Source organism: Polistes fuscatus, unplaced genomic scaffold, assembly GCF_010416935.1.
Source record: "Polistes fuscatus isolate 324 unplaced genomic scaffold, CU_Pfus_HIC Scaffold11, whole genome shotgun sequence".
Taxonomy (NCBI): Eukaryota; Metazoa; Arthropoda; class Insecta; order Hymenoptera; family Vespidae; genus Polistes; species Polistes fuscatus.
This window is the reverse complement of record NW_025113009.1, coordinates 469,611-490,953: the sequence shown is the minus strand read 5'-3', so window position 1 is coordinate 490,953 and position 21,343 is coordinate 469,611. Positions and strand designations below refer to the sequence as shown.

Here is a 21,343-nt window from a genome sequence, read left to right as displayed (position 1 = left end):
CAGCACTCTCTATTTCTCCTCGTAGACGGCCGCGAAGAGAGCTTTTTACGTAAAAACCGTCGGTCGGACGCTTTAGGCTCCGACATCTTTTTATTAACATCCACAGGGCACCACCTTTTCGTCGGGATATTAACGCGAACCTAATAAATTTTCTACCTAGCACTCACTCCTGTGTTAGATGGAAGAGAAGAGGAGCAGCGGCGTCTTTTTTTGCTCGAAAAAAGTAAATCGTTCGTCTTCTCTCTCTCTCTCTCTCTCTCTATCCTAGCTTTACTCGTTTGCGCGATAAATCTCGACAGGGAGGAAAGAACAAAAAATCATCCGACAAGAATATAAAGAAGTCCTTGAAAATGAAGGTAAACATGGTAAAATGCGTGGATCGAACCCACGCTAAGGATTTGAAAATTTGTATATATGATATACTTATCAGTCTATTAGTCGCGAGTAAAATTCATCTCGCAAGAAATTCTTTACTCGGAATGGTATATCGGAGCAGAATTTGATCCGAAAGATATCGACGAATTTATATTCGAACGTAGTAGTATTTGAACGTAGCCTAAGGGTTATATCAAAAGGTTATATCAAAACGCAATCTCTTCACCTTTGTACGCCCGAAAGCCGCAATTTTCGTCCCGATCGAAAATAATCGATGAAAGAGCTCGGAACTTATGATCGAAATCTGTTCTAGTGAATACGAACACAATTTATACTATTTCAATATAATACGCGTATAGATAGGTATAGAGTATACCTATAAGGACAAAGAAAAAGAAGAAAAGTTTAAATGATCTTAGGAATAAATGTCGGCGGCAGCATTCTTTCCGCTAGCCAATTCGATGGGAAATTGTTCTCGAGAGCGACGGCTTGAATAATTTCTTTTCTCGATGGAACTCCCGAAAGCCGCCCACCCACTCCACTATTCTTTCCGGCAAGCTTTTCACGATCTCCCACGCAGAGAAAGCCGTTCGTAGAAGGTCACCGTGCTATTTGCATGTTATTACCTTGTTTACATATTTATTCAATAGCCGGGATCCCCGAGGGTTCGGGGATATCACCCTCCTAATCCGTGCTTCCTCTCCTCTTTCGGCCCTTTAATTTGAAATTAAAGCTTTGCGCACCACGCGTCAAGCCGACCGATTAATAAGTCACTCATCCGACGTCCCGCATGCTCTCGCATCGCGATTTGTAAAATTATACGAGGATCGAAATTGATCGATACCTCAAAGAATATAATTTTATGAATTTTCAAACTACTTACTTGTTTATGCATCTCCACGTTAAGTCCGTAAGACATTTCGTAGTACTGAAAAAAAAGAAAAAACAGGTTTAATTAGCTTTCATATTAAACTCGCAAGTAGACGATGATATTATCTACGTATGCTATAAATAATTATTCGTCTAACGTAAATAAACAATTAGAAAAGGCGCGCCGAGTAATCCGATTAGCACATTATCGACGCGAATTTCTCTAATTATTTAACAATAAAACGCGAAACAATCGATCGAGGGATTAAATTTAAAAATGATTCTCTTTATAAGTATCTTTATCTCTTTCTACTGAAAAAGTATCTTTAAAATAGCCGGGACACGGACTGCCGAGTCGAGATTACATCGATCGAACGAGATTAGGAGATTACGAAAAGCGGACCAAATTGAGCTGTAATGCGAGACCACGACGAGCATCGGAAGAAAAGAGAAGAAAAGGGAAGGAAGGAAAGTAAAGGAGTAGAGTAAAGAAAAGAGAAAGAAAGGAAGAGGGGATAAACGGCGTGGCGTCGAGTAAATGAGAAAACGAGAAGGAGGAAGAGAAGAGAAGAGAAAATAGGAAGAAAACGAATAAGTCGTTTGGTTCCCCACGCCCCATTCCTCTCCACCTTTCTACTACACTAAAGGATCTCACGCGAGTTTCAGAGCTGCTGATTCCGGCGGCGATCCAAGACCGGTTTCTCGTAACATCGTTTTCTACATGGTGTGTACAAGAGCCCGTCGTCGGCGTTCGCTTTAACTAATTCAACCTAAGTCTGCAGCCAACAAAAGTCCAGGGGTTCTTCTTCGATCGAATCAACAACATTTTCTATTGCGATCGATGGATAAATTATTTCGTTGCTTTTTCTAAGCGAAATTTGTCAACGATCGATAATGCAATGCGTCGAATTATTTGTTCTTCGATCGATGCTCCGTTTCGTTAATTGTTTATCAAACGAAAAAACGAACGATTCTTTTTGGTTTTTTAAACGCTAGACTTTTCTAAAACGATTCGCAACATCGAGAGCAACGTCGAAGAGAACAAGAGAGCAAAAAAAAAGAAACACGAGAGAGAGAGAGAGAGAGAATAAGAGAAGAGGAGAGTCGATTCGACGCACTCTACCCTCGGCTTTTTGTTAAAACTAGCACAACGCGCGATTGAGAGCCGCGAATCGCGACTCGCCGTTTGACTGTCCGGCGTTCGCCGCAGATTTCATAGGCACACGGCAAAGTGGACGATAAAAGTGCAATGCTACAGGACCAGGAAAAAAAAGGAGTAACTGTGTTGATATCTGGTTGGCACCGAGTTGTACCAATGCTACTGCTACCGGCGGCCAGCAAAAAGAGCGCGAGACTGCGTGTACCTTGTGCTCCACCGAGTTTACTCCCAACTAGAGAAAAATAAAAAAGGGAGAAACAAAAGGGAGTGAGAGAGAGAGGGAGAGCTAGAACTAGAGGTAGAGTAAAATATAATAGTTCGCAATTTTAACGAGCATACTACCACCATACAACCATCTCTTTATTTCTCCGAGAGGAGAAAGAATGTGTTCTACGGTCATCTCGTCAACCGGTCTTTATTACTTGCCGATCGTAAAATCTTGCACCTCGGGTGACTCGTTATAAAAGTAACGTGTGTCTTTGTAATGAGCTAAGATACCGACAAAAAAAAAAGAAACTTTCCTAAATGATTTCCTTACGCGTATATAAGAGTAAACATTTTTCAAATGACGATAAAGGATCGAAATCAACATTCGTATTTGAACTAAAATAGAGAATATATAATATAACGAGAAAAATAAGATTTTGAAAGTTTCCTCCACAATCCCTGGAGTTTCATCTCGATCGTAAACAAAGTGCCGGTAAGTTCCAACCAAGGAGTCGGAACGACGCTCGTTTGCGAATTTAATCCAAGAGGCGTGGGCAGAAGCGTTAAGCGACGAGAATGCACGGAGCGAGGCGTGTAACGAGCATTAAGCTCGCCAAATATCGTCAAATTCAACGAGAGAACAGGAGAAAGAGTCGGTATTTCGTGGAAACTAACGAAAGACCGAGAAAGGGAAATAGACGAAGAGAGAGAGAGAGAGAGAGAGAGATTAGGGGGAAGGGGAAAGTGGAAAGAGGCTGATTAAGAAAGGTAATGAGACGGTGCTAGTGGTGGAACTGTGGCGTAGCTTGCGGAGGATCGTCGTCGTAGTAGTCGTAGTAGTCGTAGTAGTCGTCGTCTCACTGAAATAATTGGCCTTTAATTAATAGACTTTCCCCAGTAGCAGCGAGCGCTGTCTGAACCGAGGTCACGATCTTAATTATCGCGAAAGACCGAGAACGTCACTTTAGCAAGGATGCATTTAATAGGAGAGATCTACCTATCCTCGTGGTTCCGTGCTTTATGGAAAAATCGAGGAAGGCGATGAAAATTCAACAATAATTTCTCTTCCCGTTTATATATATATACATTTGAAAATCTAATTATTAATTATTATTATCCCCGTCTACAATCCTTTTTTGCCTCTACCTACTCTACTTTTATTCGTTCTATCTCTCTCCTTCTTTCTCCGCCAATTTTTCACGCTACACGCGTAATTTCACGCTCGCGTGTTCAACGAGCCGGAGTTTTTACTTTTTATTACGCTCTCTTTCCTACCGCATTCAAGCCACATTTACCTACTCATTTCGCCGCACAAGGACGGCAAGTGTGATGCAATTCGATGCTTCCAACTAACCGAAACAAGTTTCGAATAATATTTCTCGATGCTTATCATCTCGCTATAATCCTTTTCCTTGTCCTTCAGCTTCTTATTTTCGCGAACTAGACGAGAGAGATTTAAAGAACAAATTCTACCCCTTTTAGCGGCTAATTGAAATATTAATGCAACGAACATTTTCCTTCGCGTAAGTCGATGTCTGAAAAGAAAAATGAAGAATCCTTTTTACTCTGCTTCTTTTTCTTCTTCTTCTTCTTCTTCCTCTTCATCATACTTTTCTTTTCCCCCTTTGTCTAAGGGATCTTACGAAAATACAAATCTCTGAGAGTTTAACGCGTTTCCCTCAGGTTTTTATTAAGCTGTCGTAAAACAAAGTTACTATCTATCCAACGTTATCTCCACCTTCCATAAAGCAGAACCTAAAATGGTTTTTAAAGAGTCGAAGAGGTAAAGGAACGGCAGGAAAAAAGATAGAATAATAATAAAAATAATCAAAATAATAAACAAAATAAAAAACACGAGAGAAGAAAGGAAGAGGGGAAAAAAGAAGAAGAAAAGCTTAACGTTAATTCCGATTGTTTCATAAGCGCGAGAAGTAGTGGCGCCCGTTGGCAGTAATAAAGGGTCAACTTTGCGCTTATCGTTATTAGATTTCCACGACTCGCGTTCGTGCTTCCCTCTTTTCCACGTCAAAGCCAAGTTACGAGAGGAAAAAATATCCAACGAGAATGAGGGAGAATGAGAGAGCTGGAAGAGATAGAAAAAGATACTTATTGTTTGCCCTAAGAGAACTCTCTCTGTTTCTTTGATGTTGCCCGAACGCGAGATCCTCCGGACGATGAAAACGATTCCGTGGCTGTACGTTCTCGAATAAATGGACGATATCGATCGCGATCGATATCTCGAGTAGAGAGACGGCACAAAAGGAAAGAGAAAGAAAGAGAATCTAATGGATCCCTTTTACGCGTTCTCTTTCGATGGACCCTTATCTGTTACTCCGATCGACCTTCGACGGTTCGAATACCGTGTACGAATAACATGCCCTTAAAAGAAGCCACTAGCTAACGTAAAAGAACTACGATGGGCAAGGAACGAGTGAATTTCGTTGGAAGCGTGATTTTCCTCGTTCGCGTTCGGTTTCCCGACCTACGCGTATATAAGAGAAAATGATCGAAAAAATGATCGAAGAAATGTTCGATAAAAGTGAAACTAGCTTGAACTAGCTAGTTGACGCGTTGATGAGATGATAGTTTACCTACCATGCGTGGAACGTTGTTCGCGCGCGAGAAATACGTTCGCGTAATGAAGCGGTCCTGTAAATCCAACGAAGCGTAAACGAGATGCTAAAGTTAACGGTATTATATTCCTACATTGTATAATATATTATACGTATGTTTACTACCTATACTTGTAACCCTCGTCGCGTCAACGTTCTTTGTCACGTTTTAACATCAACTTTCTCTCCCGTTATTCGCCGTTCGATATCTATATTAACCACGTATCTTTCTAATCGATAATAAAGTCTTTCGCGATTGCATCTAATCTTTCTAAAATTGGAGATATATTTACATAAAAAGAAATAGACGCGTCTCTCTCGTCGTATAAAGAAATAATATAATGAATGATAAAAAGAAGACGAATAAATTTGTGTACCTTTTTGCAAGCTTTTTATATGCGCGAATGTTTCCCCCTACTTTTCATCGATAACTCGCGGATTCAATACGTATGATATAAATCGATGGAACGCTAATAGCTCGAAGTAAAGTAGAAGCTTCGTTGGATGGAATCGCTTGAATGGAATTCTTAATGGATTCTCTCTCTCTCTCTCTTTCCCTCGTTTTCGTCCATCTTTCCAACGTCGCTCGTAATAACTCATTTCTACCGAGTCGTTCGAACCCGATTATTAAATCAACACCCGACATCAATTACGAACTTTGTAACGATCCCGTTTCGAAACGAATCGATTTCACGTTAGACGTTCCTCGGCTTTTCCTTTTATTTTTACCTCTTTTCGATTGATACCAAAAAAGCATTGAACGTAAGACGAGAAGATACAATTATTATTCCCGTTTAACTGTCTCTCTCTTCGTCGCGTATAATTTACGCCTCTTTCCAAAAATAGAATATCGAATGATTTTTATGTATCCGCATATATTTTCCAAATTATTACTTACATATGTAGATATATATTTATAGATAAATGTACAAGTATCTTGCTTGGGTGGAATCGATCGGTGTAAAAAGGGGAACGAAGGGTTGAACGAAGCGATCTTCGTTCTAACTCGTAAAAGTTCACGAGCTCGACGATTACATGAAAGAATCGTAAAAGCGTAATGGCCCTCTGACTACGACGCCGTCGTATAACGGCGCCGTAAGAGAACCGTCTTCCTCTTCATTTCTAACGCGAGTCTTCGTTTGCCCTCCGACCTCTTTCGATGCAGAACCTTTCGTAGAACGGATTTCTTCCTTGCTAACATAAGATCGAATCCGGTAAACGTGCCACGAACGGCAACGACTGGATGCACCCGTCTCTGCACCTTTTCCATTATTTTCTCATTTTCTACTCTTCTTTCTCTCTCTCTCTCTCTCTCTATCTCTGTCTCTATCTCTAGCTCTATCTCTATTTCTTTCAAGCAGTAGCTAAAGGTCGCGATTTGCAAACTTGCTTACAAACTGTAAACGAAGAAATTAAATGACGCAATGTGTGCAAAAGCGTGTAGATTGCGTCTACGAGAGTGACATTTAACAAGGATGCCGAGTGAAATCGTATTGTAGAGGAAAGAAAGATCTAACGATATCTAGGGAAGATGCATCGATTATATAAATCGAAATATAAACTCGAGTCGATTGCACGTTACGATAAACGAGCTATCATCGAAGGAAATCTGAAAGCGTAAATAGTTGGTGGCGAGTTCGATATCGATTGGAGATAGAGTCTCGAGCGGCGACTAGATCGGTTGGTTGGTTGGTTGGTTGGTTGGTTGGTTGGTACCACGAACAGGTGTAGCTATGCAGTACCTACCTAAATACCTCTTCTGTGTCTGTCTGTTTCTCTCTCTCTCTTTCTCTTTCTATATATATATATAAACCTGTTGCTGCGTGTCCGGCTTGCGAAACGATCCGATAAAATACATTTTTGTTACCTTCGAGGATGATCGATCATCGGTAGAGCGCGAGAAGTGAACATGCCAGCAGAGGCTCTCTAATAACGAATGGACTCGTTTAGTATCGAACCGATCGAGGGATGCCTATCGTGGCTATAATAACGAGAAATGTATATATATATATGTATACGTATAGGTAGAAAGGATGACTCTCGCGTAAATTCGAACTCAAGTGCGTTAATCGTGACCGAACGCGAGAGATCGCTAAATCGACGTGAGAAAATGGCTCGCTTCGTTCGCAATCGAGATCGATCGATTAATCTTTCGCTTAGCGTGAATCGCCGGAAGTGCCACGTCCACGGCTGAGCGAACGGACTGCATTTTATATCGCGCGATTTGCATCGAACGTAGTCACGCAGTGAACGACCGTACCCCATAAATTATTGTACAAAGTTCTCCCTCCCTCCCCCTCTCTCTCACTCTCTTTCTCTCTTTCTCTTTCTATCTACATTGGTAGCAGTAATCGTGAATGAGAACGACGACTACGATCTATCGAGATCGATAAACGTAGTTGCATACGTTAACACGGTAAGTGACCTTCAACCTACTAGGACTGAGAAAACCTACACGGATTTGCAGCTAATGAAGACGCACGCATGACCAACATCGTGACGTAAGGTAATAACGAAGATCTACGGGCGAAAGTGCGGCTACGAGGTCGCAAAAAGTAACTGCAAACACGAGTGTCGAGCTAGCAGAAAATAGAGAGAGAGAGAGAGGGAGAGTAAGTAGATACGTATACACGACGTTACAGAGTATATTCTCAAGTGCCTGCGAATCTCGTTTGCGCTTTCAACCGTAGAAAGCGCGTGTCCGTGAAAATTACTAAAGCTTTCGAGAAATGCTTATAGAATTGCACCTCTACTGGATATGAGTGTACGAACCAACAGGCTATCTTGGAATTTCTCGCGCGAACAGAAAAGTAGTCGAATCTATGAGTATTTTTCTCTCTACTCCTATCGTATACTCGTTTTGGAAAAGCATTCTCCGGTTATTTTCATTAGCTAATGCAATGCTCATTTTTGTTTTCCGTTTATTTACCATCCCTTCGACAACCGCCAAATGGAAACTCGACAGAGTACAAAGGCAACGAAACGCGGCTTTCGTTTTAACGTAATTTTCTGAGACCACGTATTCCAAAAGTGTTTTCTATGTATACTCGTACGGTAATATCGCGCCAAACGTTTGTTTGCCACCAAACCTTTCGTTACAACAAAGTAGCCAATAGTTAATTACGTTATTACAATATTAATAAAAAAAAAAACAAAATAATAAAAAGCTCGTTTCTAATGCCATTTCGATTGACTTCCAAGTATCCTTTCTCGATAAAAAAGAAATTAAACAAAAGAACCCGAAACCACACTCATTGTTAACGCTTTAACGATAAATATCTATGAAAATGATGTGCATCGGCTTCTACGTATTTCAAATTCCGTAGATACCGTTTCGCTGAATTATTAAGCTTCCCTGCAAATTATAATTTATCGACCACTGAGAATCACCGATGCCATTTAATATAGCAATTTCATTAATAGACACGCGCAGCCAAATAAATTAACGGTATTTCGATCGTTGCACGAGAGGCACGTAGGTATATTGTACATAGCATATCCGATTAATTCGAGGGAACAAATTCCATATGAACATTCGACGATAGTCCAAGAAGAATTACACGATAATGCTTGGACAAAGAATTGATAAACGGAAAATAAATCAAATCAATGAAATCAAATTGAAATCAAATGAAATCGAATGAAAAAAGAAAATGTACTCACCATAACGTAATGACGCTGCATTTCCGTCTTCTCCTGTGCGAGCTTCTCCAGGTCCAATTTTATACTAAACAACACAAATAATACGTAAATGTGAGATAAATATCAAAAGTCGTTAGTTTATATTATAAAAAAGGATAGGAACGCGCATTGAGTTGCATTCTCGTAAACATTGTTTGACAGAAAGGACTCGATAATCCGATTACATCGCGTACACATTGTTTTTGCTTCGTGACTTTGCTTCGCGCGATCGATGCCGATCGGATTTGGAAAAATCAATTATTAAGTATCGTGATACAGGTTTTTCAGGGATAAACGGAAATTGTTGGGAGCCAAAACCGCGCTCGGACGGTATACAAATTCTAGAGAAAGCTTCGAAATGCGTAAAAAAAAAAGAAAAAAAATGCAATTCACGGGAAGAATTAAAATGGCACAAATATTCCGAATGAAAAATTCATAATTTCTATCTGCACACAAATAAACAGGAGTAGTATAGTAACAATTCTTTGATTCGGCTACGAAAATCGATTACCCTTTTGTTACGAATTGCAAAGAGAAAAATACAAAATCAGGATCGATCAATGACTGCTCGCTATTAGTTCACCCCGCCAGTTTTCTTTCTCGATCGACGCGGTCGACCAATCGCGTGGCTTTGGCGAGAGGGTGAGGAGGGCGAGGGGCCGAGCGGGGATGGGAGATGATGAATACCGCTTCGCAGGCAAGCCGTTAAAAATACGCAATTAGCGCGGCCGCAACAAACATCGATAATAATTCGTTACACGGCAGTCTCGTAACCCTCTAACTCCGCTTCCCTCCCTCTCCCACTCCCACTGCCCCTCTCTTTCCCTCTGCTATCCATGCACGAGCAACGACGGCACGCTGACTCGAATCGTAATCGAGTGTACCAGCGGGGAAAATTGGACGCCAGCCGATCGTTCGAATCGCTCGTGAAAACACATCCAAGAGACCCTTCTCGTTAAAGCAATTAATGACGAGTAATTGTTCGGTGCGAGAGGAAGATGTTGACAATATTTTATAAAGTTATCACACGAATACTGTATTTCTACCTCTCGTTGGAAAAATAACAACGTACTACATATCCATCGCGTAAATTACATCTGCCGAGGAAAAAAACCCAGTTGTTCGTAATAATGATCGTAAATTAAAAAAAGAAATTCAAATTTAAGGGAAAGCATTTTTCCGTGCGGTTTCGTTCGTTCCCTTCGGTCGACTGAACCTAACACCACTCTCGTTCATAAACTACGATCTTGTCGAAGGATACATGCAGAATTTAATAACAAAAACAACGTATCGTTCGACATTACGGTAACAAAACAGAGAATCCAACGTACGCGTCGATGTTGCGCTTCCCCCCTTCTCCTGTGATTCTCTACAGCCAATGCATTTCGCGTAACAATGGTCCCCGAGTATGGTGATGCGTGCACCATATGTGCGGACTCGCGTTTTTTTGCACGCACCAAGAGGAACGTGCCCATGCGTATATTCGAGCGCGTCCCAAACGCTAGTTTGCTAGTTACATGTCTCTCTGTCCTCCCCCCACCCCCAATATTTTGCGACGTAGCGTCCACCACGGTACCGCGATAATTTCCCTCGCTATTTTCACCTCTTTTTACCCCGATCTTCTCTAAAACCGACAATACATATTTTGTCGATCGCGTTCTTTTTCAATTCGTTCCTTTTTTTTTTTTTTTTATTATTTCTTTTTTATTTTTATCTATCGAACGATACGCTAGATGATTTGCAATAACGTGTATATAAGCGACGGCGCTTGGGAAATATTTCCAAACGGAAACTGAATTAAATACGTTATTTTACGGATTTATGCGCGTGCTTGAAAGCAAAAATTTACATGGATATAAAAATTTTATTACGCGTTCTATACGAAAATTTTGTAAATTTGTACTCGGCCAAGTGTAAACGCATTTACACGGTAACGATATAGAAAAATATTGAAATTAAAGAAAATTATTGGGACGAAGTCGTCATGAAAAGAATGTTTCGCGACGTTTCGCGTTAAATTTCTCTCTCTCCCTTTTTCGTTCTGGTTCAGCAGCTAAACCACAAAGTCTCTTTACTTTTTCACCGGTCAGTTTCTCGCGTTCCAATTTAAGGTAACGCAGAGAAAAGCAGGAAAAGAGGAAAAGTGGAAAATGGAAAAAGTGAAAAGCATTAATATCTAGCTCGACCGCGCTGCTCTCTCTCTCTCTCTCTCTCTCTCTCTCTCTCAACTCTTGCTCTTGCTCTCGGTCTCTATTTTTTTTTTATTTAATCTTTTTTTTTGCTGCTTCTCCTCATCCCGAGCACGTCGGCGGAACGTTAAATTAAAACATGTGTGCGTTTACGGAGTAAGGAGATAAGAGAAGTTCGTACGGAATTGTTAAAATTCCACTCTACGAACGTGGCCACATTTAAATGTTAACCTTTCGTGCTTCTCTCATAACGATTTTTCTTCTTCTTCTTTTCCTTTTTCTTTTTTCTTTTCTTTCTTTTCGTTAACATAATTTCAATTCCATTTGACACTCTCGACACGATTTTAGTAGCCTGGACGATCTTGTCTCTCGAAAAATCGTTTTAGTTCGATAAAAATGGTTCCCCTTTTAAAGTAAGCTTTTCAATCTTAACTTATTACGCAATTTTATTCGATTCGTTAAACGTCCAAGCAGACGTAATAAAACGATAGAGTTATTACCTCGGCGAACGAACATTCGACGAGTCACGATCCATTAAAGGCGAAACGATCGACGAAAGCGGAACGGAAATCCCGCAACTCGATTTTGCGAAATAACGCAGAACCGGAGCACGCGCGAGCTTCATAAATTCTCTAACGCGAGGAAGAAGCCCGCAAATAGAAGGAATCGAATCGACGATAAAAGCACCTCTGAATATCTACCCCTACCCCGAGATCGATAACCAATCGCGGATTATTAATTATTTTCGCAAATACGAACCTTCTTCGTTAGGTATATCCCTTCTTCCTTCCTTCCTTCCTTCCTTCTATTTCCTTCTTTTAACGAACAAATCGAGTCAGCGTTCACGATTATTTCCTATTATTTTTTTTTGTTCCTTCTTTTTCCCCGATTAGACGATTTACTTTTCCTCCTTTATCATCGCTTTTCTTACAAATCCTTTCTTTCATTCCCTTTTTATTCCCGTTATTCTCCGCAAATTCTTCTTCTCTTTATTCGAAAATATTCGGCGAATCTAGAGAAGAAAAGAACTCGAGTTCCGGTAATGCGCGAATACTTATCGCATCATTAACCGTACAACGAAAGCACCGAACGAAGAGAAATTAACGCGGTACATGAGATTTGTAGACCGGATATAATATTTGCCGTTTATCTCTTTACTCCCTTAGGATAAATCATTGATACGTAATAATTTCTCTCTTTTTCTCTCTTTCTGCGCGGAAAAGAAATAAATAATAAAAAACAAATAGCGTTTTAACGAGAGATCAAAATAGTTTTCTACCGCAAACGAACAAACGAAATAAAGAAAAATAAAGAAAAATAAAGAAATGAAAGGTTCGCTGGAGCTGGTCGAGCACGTAAATTCGATATCGAGGTTCGCCGATCGAGTACGTAAGTAAGTACTACTTACTTAGGTAAGCGATAGGTCTTTGAAACAATGAGCGAGCAGAAAATGTCGCACGCGACGCACGTACGTTCTGCCACATATTTATGCATGTATGCACTCAGCGAGCCGGGGCCCGGGGACTCGACTCCTTCCGTCCGACCCTTCTTCCTTTCCTCCCTTAGATGGCGCACCTTCTCGATGCTTCGACACGAAAGCAGTAATTTAAGTTTCCGTCGTGGTCGTGCCACTCCGAAAGGCACGTGACTTTGCGAATTAACACGTCAAACCAAAGCCACATAAATTATTATTCTCTTCCTAAGGACGCAAGATAGAAATCAAGCAATCGTTTGTTCGCGAGACCAAAATCAACACATCGTTTTAGAGTTTAGAGAGAGAGAGAGAGAAAGAAAAGTTCCTTTCGTTCGATCACCAACTTCTTCTTTTTCTTCTTTTTATTTTCTAGCGTGCAAGAGATCGTGCCACGATTAACGACCTTTCTTACTCGCTTAACCTCCTTTTATACGCTACATTTTCTTCATCGTATTATAACTTTACGATCTCGAACATTTAAGAGGATGCAAAACGAATGATTACAAATGCTAATGAGGTTTTTGTTGGCGCGATTAAAAAACGAGCGAAACGAACGCGATATATCGAACGTACGAACGAACGCTCGCTTACCAGGACAACCACCCAGAGTGTGTAACTGCAATTTCATAATTCGTTAAAAAAAGAAAGGAAGGGAAGGTAAAAAAGGGGAACAAAAAAACAAAAAGAGGAAAAAAGAAAGGAGGAGCGTCATTCGGAAAACGAACTTTTGCTAATCCGAAACGATACTACTCGTATGCATCTAATCCCAACGAGACATTTCCCCGTTCTCTGCCTCTCCCTCTCGGTTTGATTTCGCTGTGGCTTCCGGTCCAGCGATTAGCCGCCTACGCCGGTCGTTCTCGTCCGTTTCGCTTATTCGCCCACGCGGAATCCGTACGCGGTACAAATGTCCGCGAACAATAGTGTTCGAACTTTTGAGACAAAAGGGAATCCGCGATAGAGGAAAACGAATTACCTGTGATATTGTGCCTGTAGAAAACTAAATTCTTCTTTTATTCGGTCGCAGGACTCACTGACCGAAAACTTGAACGGTTGCCCAGGCTGCGGAGGACCCTGAAACATAAACACAGATCAATTAGTCGAAAGAAAATAACAAGTGATATTTTTAAATACACTCCCCTCCCATCGGAAAGCCTTTTAGAAAAATAAGGATCTTCAAACGAGAAAGAGAGAGAGAGCGAGAGAGCTGGAATTTCGTTTTCTCCCTCTCTCTCACTCTTATAAATCTATTTATCTTTCCACTCGCTTTGAAGTTCACAGGAAGCTTCGAAATATCGCTCGGAACTTTAAGTTTGGAAACGATGCAAACGTTGACGTCTATCTCCCTCCCTCCCTCTCACTCTCTCTCTCTCTCTCTCTAAATATATATATATTTATTTATGTAGATATACATATATATTTCGAAATAGAGCTGTCGAAAATTTGTAATACCTAGACAGATATATAAATAGAAAGAAATTAAAACCCAAATATATATACCCGTATATAAATTTTATTATATCGCCATCATATATTCAACAAATAAAGAATATTTTTTCCTCGTCGTGTTTTTTAACATAAAAGTGGAATAAAAAGGCAAACAAAGGGAAGACGAGAAAGGAGTATTGGAAAATAATTTGAAGAAGTTGGAATCGTTGAAGGAAAGCTCGAAGAGTCGCGAAAGTGCGATAAATTCCAGGTGGTAGTGCGCATACCGCGAACCTCGGTTTCCGTCGTCGCGCGTTCAAGAGAGGGAGAGATAGAGTGGGAGAGAGAGTGGGAGAGAGAGAGAGAGCTCGATGGAAAGCCGCACTTACCGACTTTGGCGGCAGCTGTAGCGGCGCGCACGACCGTAAAAGCCACATTATTACCGGTAGTACCGGTGCTACTACCCACCTCCGTATACCCGCCGGTAATAACGTTACAACCGTGTTATCGATCGTTTTGCACGTCGTGTCTCGCAAAACGGATATGCCACGTCGGCCTCGTAAAAGCTAAAACAGTTCTCGCTTTCTCTCTCTCTCTCTCTCTCCACCTTCCTCGTCAGCAACCCCCTCACCCCCATAACTCTCTCCCAACCGGCTGCATCGAGCCCATTAAGCGGTCTTTAATGAGCTCGCTACTATATTAGATCGAAGGCTGAGAAGTTCAAACGTTCGCATTAACTTGCCCGCCCTCCTCCTCCTCCTCCTCCTCCCTTTGCCCTTTTCTTCTTCCCTTGAGTTGTATCAAGTGCTCGTAGAAACATTATTCTCATCGAGGATAAGACCTTGACGATATTTCTCACCCTCTAACGCATCGTTTAAATTTAACGACTTTAATGTGAAAAATCGTACGTTAAGATTGCATTGTTTTAAATGCGAACATTTCGAAATATCACGAAATCACTTTGGATCCAGTTTTATAACGGTATCTTTATTTCTCGTTTTCCTCTTTCTTTTTCTCTCTCTCTCTCTCTTTTTGTTTTCATTTTTCTTCGTAGAAGGAAGCCGCTTCGTCAGGGCAATTTTAAAAGCACGGTTATTGCCGTCGACTGTATCAGCTCGCTCCCACGTTCCACGAAGGAACGTAGTAGCTGTGAGTTTGACACAGCGACGAAACAACACTGATAGTGTTACTTACTTATACTCGCGTCGTTCGTTTTACGAGTAAGCAGAAGAAGCCGTTGAAATAATACTCGTAAAGAACACGTATATATGTATAATTCAAAGAAATAATAAGTAAACGCCTAAGCAGAGTACCCTTTATATTTCTTATGCGTTTCATGGTATCTCTTTCATCCGTTTGTATTATATCTACGCGAAAGTTTAGATTGCTTTTAACAAATATAATCAATCGTCTCGGAAAGAATCCTCTTATTATCTAATTTATATTTCAAGTCGTCCTGTTAATTCAAAGATCAATTTCTTCCCTCGCTAATATGCAGAGGAAGATTAATCAAAATGAATGCAAAATAAGCGTGAACATTTACGTGTCTCTACCCCCTCCCCCATATTCGTCTTCTTTGTGTGTTATACTTTTTTTTCTAAACGACAAAGTACATGTGTAAGCGCATGGCTAGGTCGACATCCGGTTAGAAGATCGCGTTAACGTGGATCGCGTTGACGGATTCGCGAAAATCGCTTCGTTCTGCCGTCTGATGCTTATGTTGGTGAGCCACCGTCACCGTTACCATCCATCACCAGACCAGCACCAGCACCAATACCAGCACCAACGCACCAACATCGACTCTCCTCTCCGCTGCCGCTGCCGCTGCTGCTGCTGCTGCTGATCGGCAAGAATCGTTGATCCCATTTGTTCGCACAAAGCCGCTCGCGGTCAATCCAATTAATTTATTGGCTTTCGACGAGCGCTCGCGCCACCTTCTATAGCTTCGATATACCGGGTGAACTGTCTAGAATAACTCTTTATTATAATGATCGAACCGTTGTTATTGGTTAAATAAAAGATAAAGCTTGCTACTATGTATAGATAGAGAGAATCGATCGATAATTCGATTATTGATTCAAACGAATGTTCAGAAATGTTTATTGAACGGCCAATGTTACTTTACGATTTCATTAAAGATAATAGAATGTGACATTTCGCCGCTGCACTGCTCGATAATTTAGATTTCAATATTTTTCATCCGAATAGATTTATATTATATAAACTTCATTTTTGCAGATAACCACCACTCTTTGACCATTTTCAACGAGTGTTTATGGTCAACATAACACTCGCTGGAATATCCGATATTGCGGCGACATTTTTGTAGCAAGATATGATATCAAATAATTTTTTAAAATATCTCCATCGACTATCATGTAGATATTTTTTAGCTTATTTTTAATAATCGAACTATCTTATTTTTCTTATTAATTACTGTCTTATCCTTATACGCAAACATTTTTCCAATAGAAAATTTGAAAACAATTTTATGTTAAGTCTTTCCGGCTGTTGCTAGGCTCATTAAACGTTTTTGTTTTCTAACCGAAATAAACTAATCTATGATTATCATTTAACGAGTGACATTAGTGTCGACTGATTGTTTCTATTTCAAAACACATTACTTGAATATAAACGGCCACAGACTTTTTGCCGACTCAGAATTGCAACTTTGAAATTACGCTAAGTCCATAAATTATTAAATGAAAATATAGAAAAGAATAAATAATATTGTTCTCTTTTTCATATTATCTTTAAGGGCATATATGTAATACACACTTACGTCCAGTATTAACGAAAATTTCAGTTAAGTTAATTTGTAGATAGAAAACATGAAAAATCTATTTAGCCGTAAACTTTTGCACGTCGTTGTATATAGAAGAGAGAGAGAGAGAGGGAGTGAAATTTATGCAAAAACGAGTAGAGTGCTCGAAACTTTTGACGGTGTATGTATGTCGTCTCTTTTCTGCTCGATTTTCAAATGTTCATCGTTCAACGTCCGATAAAACGGTGAAAGTTTTCGGCGAGCTCGGCTGCCCGCAGATATGTTTGCGGGCTCGGAAAGAGGTGTGGAGGAGGGTGGATGCACCGTTGGATGCTTGTCGTTGCCGACACCGGAAAACGCGGTTAGATTTTCGTCGAAAAGCGAAGCGCGAATTATGTCGTTTCGACGAATAATAATGAGAGCGAGCAAGAGAAAGAGAGAGAAACAGAGAGAAAGAGAGAAAGAGCGATAAAGTGAAAGAGAAAGAACGATAGAAAGAGAGAGAGAGAAAAAGAGAGAGAGGGAACACAGCCGGCACACGTCAATCAGTGTCCTTTACGTCCTGCGGCCGATTTAATTATCCGATAGTCCCTACCTCCAACCCTCTCCCCTAAATCGGCTAGCCCCATCCCCCGTTCTCTCTTTTCCCTCTCCGGGCTTCCAATCACCGACACCACCGCACTTTTCCTCTCTCGCCCTCGCACTCCCCCTTTTTTCACGTTCGAGAGCAATCACAATAACACGGTCAGCACTCGAATATCGCATCGCTCGAAAACAGCCGTGAAAATGGGTAGTATATCGCGATAACGTTAAAAAGAGGAATTAATAGGTATAAAGCGAAACGCGATCGACCTAACGAGTAGATATTTTATGCTTTTTTTTTCTCTTCTCTCTCTCTCTCTCTCTCTCTATTTTCCCCTTCTTTTCCGGTGTGAAATATCGATGGATGCTTCGCGCTATAATTTTACCGTTAATACGATGTTTCGTCGACAAAAGTGTCGCCTCGGTTCCAAATAGAAGATGATAAATTATCGACGTTTATAGTGCAACGGCTGTAGTTCCATCGACATACTCGTTATTTTCCTCTAGCAACATTTTTATTTTTTCTACCTCGTGGAATAAGAAAAAGGATAAGTTGAGGAAGAAGAAAAGTTATCGCATTCGTAGGTATAAGCCGCTTTGTCGAGATTCTCGTAGTCGTGTTGTAGAACGTGTAGCAGCAGCAGCGAGCATCGATTGGAGAGAACTCGAGAACGTTGAGATTTTGTTTAGTTCTTTTCATCTTTTTTTTTTTTTTTATAGCTTTCCAAGTTTATCCCGACTTTGGTAAAGCGCAAGTTTTTCTTAACAGTCTCGGGAGCCAAAGCTGGTCGTCTGTGGGAAACACGTAACGGAGATAATTGTAGAAATATTTTTTACGTAATATCTCGATTTTAACGAGGCGAACAGCAACGTAGACGCGACTCGCGAAAGCCGGCTCAGCGATTTTTCGGGTTAAAGTTTAACGAACGAGAGCCACGTACGTAATCCATCAACGTACGTAAGAGTACTCTTACTACAACGCAATTCTCCAATGCACCAATCAACATAATAATATTTAGCGAGTCGACAGCGAAGTAAGATGCATTAGTTCCGCGTCGAAAGCCGTTCTTTCGAGCCACCGAGCGCAACCACCATTGCCATTACAACCATGCTCGGATAGCAGCAGCAGCAGCAGCAGCAGGACACCAACAGAACCAATCAGTCGCGTTTGCAGCCACTCAAGTACGCTTAAATGCCGCGTATCATCGCGACTAATTACGTTAGCTTCATCGATCCTGTCGTCCACTAAAGGCCCCTGATCATCGAAGTTACATTATCGCTTGGTTTAAAGGCACTTCACGCTACACATGCATACCTTCCACATCAGAGGAGACAATTGACGATACGAGCTTTCGATAAAGTCTTCGAGAGTTAATGAGATCTAAACTTTCGATAAATTTTGACCTATCATTTTTTCACCGCATTTTTCCTTCACTTTCCTATCTATGGATTATAAAATAAATATATGTGAGATGCGAGCTCCTCCAAGCCAAACACTTAAATAGGCGTTTGCGAGGAGATTGGACGGTGGGTCCTGGATAACTCAATGGTTAAAGAGCAGTTGCTTGAAAAGAGGAAAATTCGGGTTCGAGTCCCGGTCCAGTCGGTCCAACGGCCCAAATTTTTTCACGAATCTCACATATATATTATTATTAGATGTATAAGAGTATGAGTATTCGTAACCTCCTTTCATCCGAGAGTAGCGAGAAAATACGAGACAAACGGCTTGTTTCCAAGAGAAACGCGCAAAAGCTTCGAGGAACGGTGGTTTTGCGGTACGAAGAAGACCACCGAGACGCGGCGCGGGCTCCAAACCACTGGACGACCGGAATCGACCGGAATAAACCGCATTCGCCCTATGACCGCGACTATCCAACAAGATATCCTCTTTTTTCCTCGTGTCGTAAAAGATCGATGTCTTCCTTTGGTACAAGTCCAATTATTAAATTCTCTCATTCGAAGCACGTTCAACTGAAATTATTACAAACCGGCTCTCGTCGTCCTCATTACTTTAAAAGAAAAAGACTTTGAAGACTTTCAAAAGTGGATAGCGGTAAGAAATAAGAATTGAATCATTCTCGAATAATCGCAAGATTTACGATATCGTGGTGGACAAAGAGGAAGACAGCGGACAACGACGAGAACGTAGTTTCTAACTTTATCGCGCGTACGTCGACTATCTTGATTTACAAGCGCTCGTAAAATTTAAATTCTCTTACGGAAATGACCATGCGTCTAGCGTATTCTAGCAGCACGACATTCTACGATATAATCACTAATGTAAAGATAAAATGAAGAGAAATGAAAGAAAAAAAAAATAACGAAAACTAGTAGAAAAGAAATTGACTAGGAAATGCAAACTGATCTGGCATACCCCCCCCCTCCCAAGCCCCCTTCCACGAACTTGACAAACACGAGCAAGAACGAAGAGGGAAAATTATGCAAGGCGATAACAGTTCCCCTAATATCAACAGACAATGCGGCCAAAGATTTGCATGAGCTACCGCAAAACGAGAAACGAGAAACGAGAAACGAGATTCTATCGCTCGTAATTCTTCGCTATGCGAGATTGCGGCACGCTCTTGCACGCGCTTCGCCTTTTCTACTACCACAATCTTCCTTCTCCGCCCTCCTCCCCATCCCCCTGTTCCTCCTAGCCTTGGTCGTTGCCGTCGTCATTAACGACGCCCCGTACTTTAACGTTTCGTTCCTTTTAATCTCGCACACCTCACGGAGACCTTCACGATTGCTAATCGTCCATTAAATTGATTTACGTTTGCCCCAACTTTTTATTCTCGCTACAATTAATTCAACCTTTTAATCGTATTTTCTTATCGCTATGTATAATCCTTTAGATTTTATCTTTCGAAGGACGAAAGGAAACGGGAACGGAATTTCAAGGAGATTGTTAAGAAAATTCGATATCGATTTACGATTTATTAGCCAACCCTTCGGATCGATTCCCCACTCTCTCTCTCTCTCTCTCTCTCTCTCCTCTCTTTCCCTATCTATTTATCTTCATCTGTTTGTACAATTTCGAGTTAAAAGACCAACGTGAGATCGAAGTGTTTGAATGAGGTCGTCGCTTACTCTAACTCGCAATCAGTCTCTCTCTCTTTTATTGGCTTTGTTAGTTCCTCGAATAAACTCTCTCAAGACGATCGGAAAGAAGGTTTCGATCGACGTGATTTAAGATCGAATTAATCCGAGTCATGGTCTGCTCGAATAAAATGGGAGTCATCATGACAATGCTTTCGATTTCTAGCAGATAATTGAGTTTTCAATACTTCGTATTCGTTCTTTGACTGCGAGTATATTTAGTAAATGCACACAATAAATAAGTAAGAACACGTAAATTCCTAGCATGTTAGCCTATCGTTTTCCAGCCTTGAAAACGAGCTACTCGTTTTGCGAGACATACATATATGTAATAATGTAACGTGTTGCGAATATTAACTATTTTGAAATGTAGCTACTTAACAAAAGTAACGACTCATCGAACGCGTTTCTCATGATAAATGCTTCAAACAAAGTATTAAGCAATAATTATTCGTTTCAAAGTCAGCAAGAAACGACCATTAGTCTAATCGAAATATTCAATAGGAAAAATTCATACGTGTTCAAAACTTATGTAAGAAAAAAAAAGAAAAAAAGAAAAAGAATTAGACAAAAATAATAAAATCGTTTTCTTTGAAGAAGAAAAAGAAGAAAAAAACCAACCACGTAGGTAACAAACTCGTAGATACAAATCAATGATATCTATCTAACACATACATTGACAAGCTTTTTTGGTGGAGAGGAAGAAGAAGAAGAAGAAGAGACGAATCGAAGCCCGCATCCTCTCGGGATCGATATTAGCATTTTTTTTCCAAGCCCAGCCAGAGTACCCTTTCAAGCTCCCATCGAAGATCGTAACGTCGTCCACCGGAGATCAGTTTTTTTTGTCCGATCGCATGTTCATGGCGGCGCGGCGTGAACGAAACTCCTGCACTCTGCGTGTAG

The 21,343-nt window shown here is 40.7% G+C and overlaps 1 protein-coding gene across 3 annotated transcripts in view; it reads right to left on the bottom strand.

The window, feature by feature from the left end:
- The window catches only part of LOC122526502 (protein groucho-like), an 87,591-nt gene that overhangs the window by 44,134 nt on the left and 22,114 nt on the right, over positions 1–21,343 (bottom strand). For all 3 annotated transcript variants that reach the window (XM_043649942.1, XM_043649941.1, XM_043649943.1), the window contains exons 2-4: positions 13,544–13,641; positions 8,887–8,950; positions 1,259–1,303 (exon numbers count right to left, since the gene is read on the bottom strand). In XM_043649942.1, the coding sequence (XP_043505877.1) occupies positions 1,259–1,303; positions 8,887–8,950; positions 13,544–13,641 (207 nt within the window). The remainder of the gene's footprint in view (positions 1–1,258; positions 1,304–8,886; positions 8,951–13,543; positions 13,642–21,343) is intronic.